The sequence below is a fragment of the Podarcis muralis genome, chromosome 1, assembly GCF_964188315.1.
Source record: "Podarcis muralis chromosome 1, rPodMur119.hap1.1, whole genome shotgun sequence".
In the NCBI taxonomy this organism is placed as follows: domain Eukaryota; kingdom Metazoa; phylum Chordata; class Lepidosauria; order Squamata; family Lacertidae; genus Podarcis; species Podarcis muralis.
Window position 1 is genome coordinate 58,076,157 of NC_135655.1, and position 15,065 is coordinate 58,091,221.

General features: G+C 40.9%; 1 protein-coding gene across 10 annotated transcripts in view; it reads right to left on the reverse strand.

Annotated features, from left to right (window-relative positions):
* The window catches only part of ANO1 (anoctamin 1), a 143,843-nt gene that overhangs the window by 6,315 nt on the left and 122,463 nt on the right, over positions 1-15,065 (reverse strand). For all 10 annotated transcript variants that reach the window (XM_077929425.1, XM_077929419.1, XM_077929412.1 and 7 more), the window contains 10 exons: positions 13,667-13,741; positions 12,443-12,644; positions 11,633-11,744; positions 10,376-10,433; positions 9,929-10,029; positions 8,991-9,136; positions 8,332-8,484; positions 7,542-7,594; positions 3,679-3,863; positions 1,350-1,455 (listed from right to left, as the gene is read on the reverse strand). In XM_077929425.1, coding sequence (XP_077785551.1) covers positions 1,350-1,455; positions 3,679-3,863; positions 7,542-7,594; positions 8,332-8,484; positions 8,991-9,136; positions 9,929-10,029; positions 10,376-10,433; positions 11,633-11,744; positions 12,443-12,644; positions 13,667-13,741 — 1,191 coding nt within the window. The remainder of the gene's footprint in view (positions 1-1,349; positions 1,456-3,678; positions 3,864-7,541; positions 7,595-8,331; positions 8,485-8,990; positions 9,137-9,928; positions 10,030-10,375; positions 10,434-11,632; positions 11,745-12,442; positions 12,645-13,666; positions 13,742-15,065) is intronic.

Below are 15,065 nucleotides of genomic sequence, written 5' to 3' on the forward strand. Positions count from 1 at the left end.
CTGTCATGAATAAAATTACTCAATGGTCTGCCTGCATGCAACACTCTTTTTCTAAATGTCACTTTTTATACATGAAGATTAAGAAAAAGTAAAAAAGTCTGTTTTGTGACACATTAAGGACACACACGGTTTTCCTCCCTGGCTTCTCTGGTCACATGGCCAACATCTGCCTGATCTAATACATCAGTAGCAGAAGACACATGTAACACTCTTTGTATGTTACAACACATGTACCTTTTCTTTCTCAGAAATGAATTTCCTAGTGGCAAGTGGTAATACTTAGGCCCCCAACTCATAGAGAGTTCAGATAATTTATTTATTTACTCTATTTTTATCCCGTCCTCCCCCATCCCACCAAAAGGAGCCCAGGGCAGCCACCCAATACCCACAAATAAAACAACATAATTCAAACACTACTAAAGTCAAAACTATCAAAGCACATTTCAAACAATACATCATTCTAGATGCTAAATGTACCACCCCTTCAAGTACAAAATGCCTGGCCAACAAAAATGTTTTAAAATGATGGCAATGTATGTGACAATCATCTTTCATGGGGGGGGGGGGATTTGATAGTAGGGGTGCTACCAAAGAGCAAGGTCATGCTGTGGGCTACCGCCCTCCCCCAATCTATCTCCATTGGTGGCACTACAAGCAAGGCCTCAACCATTGATCTTAAGGCCTTGTCTGGTTGCTATTGGAGGAAGTGGTCTTTTACGTACTTAAGACTCTGAGCTATTAAGGGCTTTGTGATTACCAACATTGGAACTGGCGGCTTTACAAGAAGCCAAGGCAATGCTAGGACAGGTGACACATGGCCCAATCTGGCAGTCACAGACTTCTTTACCATCTTCAATGGAAGTCCCATGTGGAGCACTTGACCTAGTACAAACAGGTCACCAGAGCATGGGTTACTGGCACCAGGCTATCCTGGTTCAAGAGCAGTTGTTGCTGGCACAACAGTCAACATTGGGCATAAGCTGCCCCAGATGTCATCTAGCTACACAGTGACTCCTCGCATCAATGAGTACTCTTGGAGTACTAACAGGGTTTCATTCTCCCCAATTCTCTCCTGATAAACATATGACTAAGGCTATTTTGGTGACAAAACCAGACCTGGAGCCAGAGTAAAATGGCTCCAGATAATATTGTTATCGATATGTGGGTGCTAAATGCTTGGGTTTAATAAATGTTAGTATTTAATTAGAACTGGGATGTGAAAATGGCACGTCAGACCCTTGTGTCTAAGATACGTGTATTAGGTTATATTATATTAATGAAGTATTCTTTTTTCCAAGCTCTGTCTGTTAATAGAGAGCCATCTTAAATAATTTTGGGATATACTTTACCTGAAACACTATTACAAACGCTAGTCTTGCTGCTAGCACAGCCCAGAAATCCTTTGCAATATCATATTTAGTTTCAGACCACGGAGGATCTCGGTAATCTTTGTATCTGAAAAGCAGAACTGAGAGTCAGTATATTCAAGATGGGGATCTCGACTGAATATACACAGTATGGCTCTTGCAAAAAGCATGAAACTTTGCCAAAGTTTTGTTGCTTTGTTGTACCCTTATCATATCCACCTGTTGGTGTTGCTTAATATTTCAGTTGTAGCCTTCTTAGAGATGCTGAGAGAAAGTGTGTGCATGTATGTTTTGCGTACGTATGTGTGTGTGAGAGTGAGCATAGGCATTTCTTGAACAGAAAGGGCTTATTCCATGCAAGCCTCAAAATACATGTTATTATCACCAGTTATCTATGTAATAGTCCGGGTTGATTTGTGAGAAAACCAATCACAATCGGATCCTTCAAAAAGAGAATTTTGAGCTCTTTCTAAAACTAAAAGTAGGCTGATGCCTATTAAGTGATGTTATCATGTTGGTAATAGACCTAACTTTGCCATTAGCCCCTCCCCTGCGTATTCCATCTACTGTAAGTGCAAATTAGGGTAGGGGGAAAGGATGCAGGTTGGCGGGGAGGTGAAGAAATGAGATGGAGCCCTTATCACCTGAAGTCCTATGAGACTTGCAATAGGAAAGTAGGCAGAGACCCTTTTGGACACCATTCCTGCCTTCTTCAGCCACCAGTTGGGGAAGGCATAGAGCGCTGCCTCATTGGATGGACTGAAGCAAAATATGTAATAAAACAAATAAACCATCTCCCATTTTAAAACAAGAAGAGCTGGCTCCAAATGGAAATCTTATCCAGGAAAAAATTTGCTGTGGGGCAAAAGGGTTAACACAACTTTTTAAAATGATTGGATTGGAGGGCAGGGAGAAGCTTCCTAGGAATTTTAATACAGTATATTGACCGGGAGTTGTGCAGAATATTGGAAGGTGTTCTCAGCCCTCCTATGTCGTGAGCACGGAGGTACAATGAAGCCTTGAGGCCCAGGAGTGCAGATTTTTGCACTCTAGATTTTCTGGACTCCAACTCCCACCATCCTTAGCTAGCATAGCCAATGGTCTGGGATGTTGGGAGTCCAGCAGCATCTCAAGGACCATAGGCTCCCCACCTGTGTCCTAGGAGATGAGTGACACCAGAGATAGCAGGGTGTGTGGGGTGGATGATATATTTTGGTGAAGGGAAGGAAGGGGTGCAACTTTGGTAGCCCTGAGTGGCTTGCACGTAATCCTGGAGAGATTATGTGGGATGCTTACGGCAGGAGATTACATTTGGGTTTGGGACCTAATGAAAAGGAGCGCTGTGGCTTAGAAGTTCAGATTGGCACAGGGAATGGGCGAAGCTTATGTGGTCATGAGTTTGTTGTAGCACAGGTGAAGTTGACCATTATATTTTCAACAATGCATGTTAATGGGATAACTAACGAGACACAACAGTCTCTGGTTTAGATCTTCAGATTCCAGTCTTTGGACCAGAGGCCAAAAGCATATCCAATGGTAATAGGATTATGGATCTATGTTCTGAGGTTGACGGGGCCTGTTCAGTAGTCTTAAAGCATTGACCATGCAAGCTAACAAGCTTTCTGGGTGTTCTTTGATTACAGGACTAGATGCTGCAGTAGTAAGTAGAGCCTCGAGTAGCTGAGCTGTACTGTGTATTTGAAAGGTTGAGCTATAAAACAGTCATAAAGACAAAGGGGAGTAAGCAGCAGCCATAGCTTTTCATGCAAAGGCTGTGGGAAAGCGGGTCCTCACACAGGCCTCTGTGTTTGGTGGGTGTTAAACAAATGGAGGAGTCCTGTGGATAATGACTAGTTCTGGTATGTGTCCTCTAACAGGCTGGGGTTGATAGTGTGGACACTGCTAACTAGAAATGCTTCACAGCGAAGGGGGCTAGTTTTAGACGGCTTTGTTATTCTTCCTTGGGTGGCAGAGCAATGGGAGGAAATGAGATCACATCGAGGCCTCAGGGGCAATTTTATGGGCCATAGCTTTGGGGAGAGCTGGAGAAGCTCTGAAGTCGACAGTTTTCAAGCTTCGAGAAAGGTGCCAAGGAAAGGAAATGGTATGGCTCAGACCATGACAACTGAGACGAGATCGTGGATATACACGGAAGGAAGATTCGTATGCAGATGGAAGGTGGTAGCCACAAATCCATGTTCAAATACATACAACCTAAATACATGGAAACTTAAATATGAGTCCTTCTGAGATGCATGAATGGGTCAACATCCCAGGGGAAAATCTCTTTTAAGGAAATAACAGTATGTACCTGCATATTTGGACTGGGTAGCCAAGCTCCATAGCGTCATTTGGAGCTGTTCCATCTTGAAAATCGCTGACATTAAAATAGGATAGCGTATGGTTCACGAAGCCATGCATGGTGCCACTTTCACTGTACATATACAGGTACACGAGGCGTGGAATGAAGTCAGATGTGAATGAGATCACAAATGCCTAAGCCATAAGAGTAAACAATGAGCGCAATATTCAGGCAATGCTTGACTGATTTCATAACCAAACTCAACTGTCTCCTCCCCCAGTTGGGCTTATGAGCAGATGGATTGCTATAAATCAGGCTGGTTTCAGGCCATAATCCGCAGATTAATGATTTTCTTCACTCCATAGAAGTTTTGATATTCGAACTCTAGAACTGCAGCAAATTGAGAATGAGCAATTGAGGTTGGCTGAGGACATAACATCATGTGGACAATAAAAAACAGGTCCTTCATTGTTTTCTAATTTCAATATGGTTCTGCTTTCAGTATAAGTGCAACATTTGCAGTGCTCTGCTCTCTCTGGTTCTATATCCACTTATTATTATTATTATTATTATTATTATTATTATTATTATTATTATTATTTGCTAAGGCATTAGGGGGAGTGTATGTTCAAGAATCCCCTCTTGCTTTCGCTGTTGTGTGCAGCGAGCCATTTGAACCACTTTGCATTGATGTGGTCTGAAAGTAATAGCAGTTTGGGTCAGCCTAGGCAGATGCTACAAATCAAGGGCACCTAAATTTATTATAATCTTGTCAAACAATAATGAATGTCCATACCATAAAGGGGATGGCACACAGTAGTTGTTTAAAAATACCAGAAAACATTCCATCCAGGAAGACTCAAACGTTAAAAAAATGTACCAACATTTTTGGTCCTTTATAATATTAATAAATCTTACATAATTAGATTTGCTGGTGTGAGCACAAGAGGGACCACCAGAAAATTGAGCGGGGGGTGGGGAGCATTTGGGGAACATATAGTCATTTGCTCGGGGCCCAAATAATCCTTTTCCAAAGGATTCTTATAAAGCAGGAGTGGGGAACTTGTGGTCCTCCAGATGTTCTTGGACATCTGGAGGACTAAAGCCACAGCCAGCATAGCCAATGGACGGGGACAATAAGAGTTGTAGCCAAGCAACACCTAGAGGACCACAGGTTCCCCATTTTTGTCGTAAGGGAATATTGCTGTTTTCTCCTAGCTTTCTCCATCAGTGGCTTCCGAATCCAATGTACCGATTCCACACTCAGACCCATTTGGAAGCTTAATAACTGACACATATCACATTAAGGAAAAGGACAAAGAATGTCGTGCTTAACAAGCTTGGAAGCAAAAAGTCAAGAATGAACGTGGACACACAGAGGTGAGCATCAACCGACACAGCTTCTGACTGAGCACGACTGGGAGACAGTGCAAGAGTGGCAGAAGCAGGGAGACTTTCTCGCCTATTTCTATTCCACAGTTTCACATATTTTTCCATCACTGGATGAGCATCTTACACACATGGCTACAGGGATGGGCCACATCTGAAGGGGGAAAGGGAAGGAGGTAAGGGCCTCACATAAAGATGCAAATATGGCCGTGACTCCTTGAAGGACCAGAAAGAGAGGAAGCAGGCACCCAGAGAGGAAAGGGTGGGCAAAGCCAGCTGGAAATAGAAGTTGAGCATGGCACTTGTTTTTGCTTCAGCTCATATTTATGACTGCCTTCCCAAATATATTCCTAACTATTTGGTAGATATCCCACTAGTATGTTATTAAATCATTGTTTGGTGATCTCTTAAGTTATTTTACATTGCAGTGTTTTCCTCTACTCCAACTACAACAAATGCCAGCTGAATGATGTGAGCTTCGAAAGACTCTTGGGATGCCCTTTAAAGCGTGGCAAAGAACTGAAGACAAACCAACTCTATAAATAAACGATTACACAAAAACATCCATTTTAACAGGGCTATTAGATGCATCAAGATAAAACGGACTGGCCCACTGGGCCACATGGCTTTTTCTAAACATGAAAAGCCTAATGGTTGTAACTAGTTTTGTTGAGATGTTTTAAAAGAAGACACATAATGCAGAACATACAACCTAGGTCAGCTATGTTTTCAGCAACTCTCCCCCCTGCCCCTTTTAACAGCTATTGCAGGAATCGGCAAATTTTTTTAGCCGCAGGCAGGTCCACTGTCCCTCAGACCTTGTGGCGGGCTGGAGAAGCAGCACCGGGGGGGGGGGGGGAGCTGGAAGAAGAGGCAAGGGGGGGCAAGTAGTCATCCTCCCCACCCCCAGCCCTTACCTTTCCTGGGGCTACCGCCGCCGCCACCACTTCTTCTCATGGGTAGGCAGAGCAAGCTTGTCTGCTCCGCTCTCTGGCCCACAGGAGCACCAGGGTGGCGGCAGCGGTGGAGGGAAGATGAGCGGTGCGAAAGGACTGGCTCTGGAGAGGGGTTGCTTAAAATGGTGCTCAGCCAGCTCAGCCCAGCCCCCTTCCTCCTCTAGGCAGGGCGGGGAGAAGCCAGGAGGAGGGAGGGAGGAGGCGCTGCCACAGTGTGTGAGGGTGTGTGGGGGGAAATGGAATGGTGCAGAAAAAAAATTGGTGCAGGCCAAACGAACAGAATCCTCATGCCGATCCACGGACAGTCCGCAGGCCAGATCCTGAAGGCAATTATACCTGATCCGGCCCGCGGCCCTTAGTTTGCTGACCCCTGAGCTATTGCCTTTAAGAAGCAGGTGTTAGACATGAGATGAAAAGAGTCACTGTTGGGCAACTGGTTGCTTCAGGTATCTGGAATGAGAGCTGCACTCACCTGGTAGGATAGGAATGGAAAGAAGTTTTGTCAGATTTGGTACAGGGTCTAAGAGGTTTGTGAGGGGAGGCAGTCTCAGGGAGCAGGCAGTCTTTTGGGTCACACCGCCTACCAATGTGGTTGCTAATATGCTTCTGTAAGGCCTACTCACATTTGCAATGTACAACTGTACATATGTAAAAAGTGCAAATAGAATACTGCAACAAGACGAGCTCACTGTCTTTTGCAAAGGAAACTGAAACTCTGCCCTGTGCCTGGGAAAGGGGAGTATGAGACAATATGCAGAACAATAAATTGAAAGCTGAAATAGGGTAGGGCGAGTCAGAGGAACAAAAAAATGACATTTGTCATTGTTGAAGAGGTTGCTATAAGAATTATGAAAAAGCAGGAAAAGTGTCCTCAGAGAGGAAAATGAGATCTATTATTATTATTATTATTATTATTATTATTATTATTATTATTAAACAGGGAAGACACATGTGCTCTAAATTCCACTGACTTGGAAGCCTCCAAATAGCACCCAACAGTCAAGAAGTATAAAAATTGGGCTGACATGTGCTAAAGAGCAGCTCACACTTTCTCTATCAGCTTCTCACCTGCTCTATAGAACTTGCTTCACATGAAAAACTATCTGCCTGAGTGGGAAGACTAAACAACAGCAGTGTCAGGAAAATCGTTACCATATTTTACTGACAAATAGTCCTTTGTTAATAAAAGTTTCGAAAGTTATAAAAGTGACTTATATTATTTGAGTTTCAAAAGAAAGCTAGTGAAATTGAGAATAAAAGTTTCTTTATTTTTGTTCCATGAAAGCTGAAATAGGGTAGGGCGAGGTAATTAAATATATCAGAGCAAGATATTAGACTCACAACAAAACTTTGACAGTGATTTGCCCATGGCTGCCCAGCAAGCTTAATCGCTGAGTGGGAATTTGAACAGAGGATTTACTCCAGATTCCACACCACACTAGATGTCTATAATGTTAACATTTCCAAGTAACTGAAAGGAAATTAAGAATCGGCGTGATCAATCACTATTTGCAAATAATTACTTACATTTATGATCACAGCAAGTTTTCCTACACCTCTGAGGATATTATACCATATTCCTGGAGGGAAAAGACAAGCAGAAGGTTAAAAGACTTTAAAATGGCTACCCATAAGAATGGATAACTATAAATAACATCACTGTACAAGTTCAAGGTGCTGGTTTTTTATCTCCATAGCCTAAACAGCTTGGGGCACAAGTACTCTAAATACTATCTTCTGCCATATGTATTGTCTCATACACTCTGCTCCATATGTGAGATCCTGCTTCAATTCCCTAATTGTTGTTCTTATTGCTATTTAGTTTAGTGATGGAGTTGTCCATTTGTTTACACTTTGTCCATTTGTGTGTTTGTGCGTGTGTGCTTATATAGATAATTTTCCGCATATAGATATATTTCTATTATTTTATTTATTTGATCCCTGCTCTGGGATTGAAACGTTGACTAAAACTTGCAGTGTTTCCCAACCTTGGGCCTCCAGCTGTTTTTGAACTACAATTCCCATCATCCCTGACCACTGGTCTTGCTAGCTAGGGATGATGGGAGTTGTAGTCCAAAAACAGCTGGAGGCCCAAGGTTGGGAAACACTGGACTAAAGTATCATCTTCACCACCAGTGTCATCATCTCATCACCTTATGCAGTTAGCAGACCTGAATTTCCCTAGTAGAATAAAGGAGGATTGAAATTTAAAACACAAAACTAAAATAAGAGTCCTGCCTCATCCATCACATTTGGCAAAGTGACATAAATAAGGAATAATATTAACTAGTTACTGTGCTGTTAGTGAACTGCTTACCTATATCTTTTGCTCTTACTGCAACTGGCCTTCTAAGCTCAGTAACAAACTTCTTTGCATCCAGACGTATTTCAATGATGTTGTTCAGGAGCGCAAACAAGGGAGCCAGTGGGAAAGATGCAACAAACAGGGTTACAAACCCAAACTGGATGACTGAAAATTAAAAAGAAAACACACTGTAGTTTGCACATTATGCTGTTCTAGATGGAATGTATTTTTGGAAACAGCTCCCCACAAACAGCCAGTGCTAACTACTGAAACCACAATACTCTCAGATCATATGCATATGAATGTAGGTAGGTGCTGACCCTGTAATGTGCCACTTTGAGATATCAAGAACATGTGAGAATTTGCAATTCCAAGTAGAAGAAGGAATGACTGCTCAACTCTTAGAAAGAGGCTCTCCAACATTTTTCTTACATATTCCATCTTATGCTAACAAATCATATCCAAAATAGTTTATAAATAAACAATACTGCCCTTGAGACTGAGTCTATTTATTTAAAAAACACATTCACCTACTAAAACTGACCATGACCATTACTCATCTATCACTGATTAAGGATGTGATTCTATGCTCACTTACTCTTTGTATAGGGTAGCAGTGTAAGCTATTAAAAAACTGAAACCCTAGTTTAAACACTTGAAATCTCACTCACTCATTTCCATGTATTCTGGAGTAAGACCAGCAAAAGGCTCCAGATTATAGTCTACTTCATAGCGTTGTTTTTTCTTCAAATATTCCTCGTGGTCTCCAGGACGCCGTCGTTTCGATTTCAAGTATCTTATGAATTTTTTCATTTTTCTAAGACGAAACATTAAAAACAACTCTTTGAAAAGTCTCAGTAGTTTTGTAAGAGCAAAATACCAAAAAAACCAACCAAACAAAAAATCGTGAATTTGCTGATTATGAAATTAGTTATATGGGGACTGTGGAGGGGAACGAAAGGGTCCCTCAGATGTGCACAAGACTTTCCATGAGTGCCTTCTGAGACTTCTGTGCTTCATCTCCCAGTCTACAGTTGCAAAAAGGGCTCTTCCTGAAGTTTATTTGACTTTCAGAGATGCCTTGTCTGAGAGGCACACTGGAAGGGTAGGCCTCAGAAGCCTTACTGTAAGTAGGGCTACTCCTTGGATTCAGTCTAAATATTTGCAAGGCATCTGAAAAAGTAAATGGGATGAGGTCAATACACTTTCTCACACTAGTCCCTAAGGGTGGCAAAGATTGGTATTATTAATAGGCAATTTTGTAAGAACTAAGCCCTCATTTCTTTCAGTATTTAGGATTATTTTCAGCTTCTGCTATTACCTGTTAACAAACAAATTTAATTTAATTTGTTTTCACTGTAGGTTCAGAATTCTTTTTTATTGTCCAAGTTCTGTTGTATACCACTCTAGGAACCATACGATTGAAAAGCAAAATAATAAATATAGAAAATTGTATAATAAAGCAAATTCATGTTATTTTATAGTATGTAGCATAGCTGTCTTCTTGCCTTCTGCCTTTCGGACAAACCAAAAAACAACATAGCATTTCTGTTTTCAAGTTGATATGCAAACATTTTACAGCAGATGGTCTCAGTCCTTGGCTACTTACGGAATGCCAATTTCGAAAAGATTGTTCTGAATCAGCTGTTTGCCCAACATAATAATGCTAAGTTGTATACACAATTCCATTAGGCAACCACCAGGAGCACACTAAAGGAGAAATAGAGATACATAGATTAGGGGGATCTAGGTAACGTAACACAGGCTTATATCAAGACTTTGGTTCATTCTCCTTGTGCCTCTTACTGCCTCTTAAACTCTGTTCCTGAAAGCTGGAGGACCCTCTGGAACAGTGTGAGAAGTGGCTGCAGGGGGTGGGGGTAAAATCAGTGAAAACTGCTTTCTCCCCACTTGTGTCAGTGGGGTCCCTCTGCTGGATCAAAAGCCTTCTGCGGAATGATGTTGCCCTTCTGTGTGCAGATGGTTAAATTTGTATCCACACCATGGTTTTTTTTCTCGATCAGAAATAAGCATGCACAAAATGAACTGCTGTTACCTCTTCCATGCGAAAAGAATGAAAAATGTAGACATAATCTCCTGGGCGTCCAACGAATCTAGGAAAATTCAGAAACAATTATTGGTCTTTTGTTCTGCCTATTTTAGAGGAACAAGCTGTCACATTCCTCCTACAACATCTCCCATACATCCAGATAGAATCTTTGGGAGGAATTCAGTGTGATGGTATGTCAATCGTTCTCTTGGGGCAAGAATTTCAGCATTGTTTGTCCATTTGTTTGTAGATTGTTATTTAGTAATAATAATCTCTATCCTCCATGTGCTGTTCTGAGGGGTTCTCTTGCCCCATCCCAGAGCCACTTTCGGGTGTGTGGGGAGCATGCAGGAGCAGAAGACAGTGTGTCTGTGTGGCAGGTAAGCACCATTGCACAAGTAGATATTCTTGAATGGAATTCCACCAGTGGGACTTATTAGCTGAATCCAGTTATATAATCTGCAGGGCATGGGCTCCTAGTCCTCATTGAGTAGGGATCCTGATATAAATGGGCGAATTTATCAATTTTTGTTACTCTCAATTTTTCATTTTTGTAAACTTGAGTTTGGTTCTTCACATTTCTGCATCAATTTGTGATTTTTTGTAGAGTCATGGAAATTAATCAGCATTTTGTTGCAATTTTCTGATAATATACACATTTTTGTAAATACAGTCAAACCTTGTTCTGTGTGCGCCTCCGCTTGTGTCCACTTCGGCGAATGTCTGCAGCAAACCCGGAAGTAATGGAACAGGTTACTTCCGGGTTCGCTGCTTGCACATAAGTGCAAAATTGCACATGCGCAGAAGCACTAAATCACGGTGCTTTGGCATGTGTCATTTTCGGCTTGCGGATGGGCCTCTGGAATGGATTCCGTCCACAAAACGAAGTTTGATTGTAAAATTTGCTTAAAAACAATGCATTTTTCTGTTATTTTCAGTACTATATGCAATTCTACACACATATTATGCTAATATATGCATTTTTGTGCATACTGTTGGCAGGCTCCCCTGGATCTCTGGGCCCCAGTAACCTTTCCACTCCCATGCCTGGGCCCTGACTTCATCTCAACAAATGCTCAGAGTCAGCCTAGGTAACTATTAAATATTTAATTGATTTCTCCTGCTACTCATTGGTTCTTGTATATGGTCTCAAGAGTCAGCTTGAAGTAGTAGTTACAACACTTGAAGTCAAACATTTAATTCACCTTATGCAACTTACTGGTCCTTGAAAAAGGTATTGAATTCACTGCTTGTATAACTCACCGGCCCTTGAAGAAAGCCACATAGAAAATAGGCGTGTAGGCATTGACAAATTTCAAAAGGAAGGCCTTGAAGATAAGACGTTCTTCAAAACTCTTGTCTGTTTTTGGAACCTCTGTGTAAATAAGATTAATGTAAGAGTGCTTGAAAAAAGCATTCAAATAGCTAAATTTTAGAGCCTGCTAAGATTTAAGATTTTGGAAGACTACTCTTGATCTGTTTAGTTGTTGTTTTTTAAAAAAGAAAGGGTACATCCCAATGGTCCTGTCTGTATGGTGATGGTGGAACTAGAAAATTTCCAGCTTCCAGCAACCCTCTCCATGTCTGGAGCTGCATGCATTGTCCTGCCTAGGTATGGACTACATTCATTGGAAACATCAGCCTGGTCTGATCACAAGAAATGTAACTCAGGGAAAATTCTGTGTTTGATGAAACCCTAAGAAGTTCATGCTCAGCAATAACTGGACACCTCATTTTTCCAGGTCTTGATTTATTGTCCCTATGAAGAAAGCAATGACTGTAAATGAAGATGAATTACGTTACTCAGCTTCTGAAAATGGTTTGGTTCTCCATAGCAAGTGAAGAGGCTCTTGATTAATCTAAGTCCATTTCCCCATTTTATAATCAAACCAATGTTAGTTGCTGAAAGTAGTTCATGTAATAATACCAAGTGATTATTTTATATATATCATTGGCTAGACATGCTTTGTTCTTGGCTGTGTGGCCAAAGTGAAATAATTGTGCTCTTTTAAGACAGGCCATTTGAAGAAACTGTAGCTTTAAGTCAAAATAACTTTTAAGATTTATACCTACCAATCTGGGTCAGCCACCTGGCTATGCAGCCGTATACTTCATCCAAGATTATTATCACCACCAGATTAATAATCACTGCAGTTGCTGTGACAGTTACTCTAACATTAGACCGGCCACCGGGAGTGGAGCTGATGGCTAAAGCTGCTGCAGTGGAGATTCGGTATATTATGACTCCAAAAACAATGGCAAATGTCAGTCCAATCTGGAAAGACAAAAGTAGTATGTCGTAAGAATATGCAGATGTCAGTAAAAATGTCTAGATGTCAGTAATTGTTAAAAGGGTGGCCAGATCTGGATTGAAAGGAAATGTTTAACAGTGAAACTTACTAGAGGAATAGTTCTGTCCTAGGGCCCAATTCATGCATCATATTTGTCCTTTGTGTGTCTATGCAGTAGCATTTTTTCAGGTTGCCACCACTGCAAAAATGGCAGTGGCAACATTCAGCTCTCATGTAAAGGAACCAGCTCACACAGGTGTGCGTATATAGAAGCACTGCCTTGCTGCAACCCTAGTCAGTGGTGCAGGTGGTATGAACCAGTCCGTGGTTTTAAAGAAAATTGCTGCTCCTAACTGAGATTATCGAAGCCATTTCTGAATGCTACTGTATCACTTTTCTCATAAGGTGGTGTAATTCAATCAACAGTGAACCTAAAGGCCATGTAAGCTATAGAGGAATTCTGAACTGCCAAGGAAATAACTAAATCATGGCTGAGAAGCATGTCCACAGTTACACTACATGATAAACTGTGGAATGGAAAGAACAGCAAGCATATACAACTCCACTGAACGTGACCAATAATTAGCTGAAAGGCTTTGAAATTTCATAGATGGGGGGGGGGAGGTATTGGTCTATGTGTGCGTGTGTGGAATTTGTTTCAATCCTCTTCAAATGTTTATTTGTAAAAAATAACACAGGAGTTCAGATAGCATTTGGCAGGCCATTGCAAGGACAGAATGTTGGACCACAGAGGTCTTTGGCGTGATCCTGCAGAACTCTTCTTATGTTCTCATAATGGGGATGATAAGTAGTCATGACTATCAACTATAAAATCACAGTATATGAACAGAAAAAAACTGACTAATGAAAGTGTATCCCAAAAAATCGACTTGAGAGAAGTCAGCAAGAAGCTTGGTCCTTCTCCAATATGTTACAGAAGCTTTGCTCACCCTTTGAAAAATCTTGCATTACACTTAACCGTAAACATTTACTAGGTAATACTTACCATGAAAATGATGCTCACAAAATTTGTGAAGTATGCTGGAAAACGATCTTTCCACGTCAGTTTTTCTTTTTCAGTCTATGGCATGAAAGAAAACACAATGACCCTGCGATGTAATATAACCACATACTGTATACTGTAGCGGCGAAAGCATTTTCTTTTTAATTTGTGCCGGTCATCCAAACTTTGATGTGTAGGAAAGCAATCAAATGCATAACTTGATAGTAGTGCAAAGACACAGGAATGGAAGTAAACATTTTAGGAGGCAAACATCAGAACAGTGTGGAGTCAATTCAGTTAACTACAACTATATAAAGGGGTCAGTATATCACAATATTTATTTCAAATTGAGCTAGTTTGTTTATCAGTGTTATGAGGCCAAGCAATTTTATTTTATTTTTTTACAAAAACACAGATTTTTAGGGATTGTCAAAGCACATTTATCTCTATCTCTATCTATTTTTTAGTCTAATTTATATTGGCCACTATGAAAATTCCTCCCCCCTTCAGAACATTGCTATGCGTTTATAACAATGCAGAAAAGTTAAGGTACTTTGTGAAAGTTCCATCACTCACAAAAATCCATTGTTTGTGGGAAAATATGAATGTGATGCTAAATAAGTTGATTAAAGAATGCAAATGTGGAGTATGCTCATTTGGCTTGTCTTTCTGTTCCAAGTCAGAGGAACATGAGCTACTTTCCTGAATATGGTAAAATTTAGGAAACTGGTACTGAGGCAAGCATATGGAACAATATACAGATATACTGCAGATGATCTCAAGGGCAAGACAGCATGAACTGGGCCAACATGAAACATGATGTGTGTGTGGATATGTGTTTGCCAAGAAAAATATGGTCAATAACATGGTCAATGATGTGGAATCTCAGTGCCATGGTGCCTTGATACTTTTCAAACCAGTCTTGCCTGCATTAGTTTACAGCTGCTCAGTCTCAACTAAGATATGCTGTAGTTCCTTTAAAAGCCCCATAGCAGAAGGACAGAATGAAACCACTGCATCTCCCATCCTATCCATCCACTGGCTCCCTTCTTCCATCCTTTTGTTTATTTTATTTATTAAAAGTATTCATGAATTGCCTTTTCTGCTCCCAAGGCAATATACAACAACTAGAAACAACACAGATTTTAAAAAACACACCAATTAACAAAACAAAACCAGAATGTGGGATTGAAAACCCATCAAGAGCCAGGTGGAACAAAATAGTTTTTTAAGCTAGGCAAAGATAGGGACAATCTTGTGGCCCTAGGGAAGGTGTTCCACAAGCCAGATGCTGCTATATAGAAGAGTTTCTGTCCTGGGCCTTTTCACCTAGGAGCCTAGTTGTTGCCCCCTACATTTGGCAAGGAAGAAAGGTGACAAAAAAAAAACACACGGTGGAGAA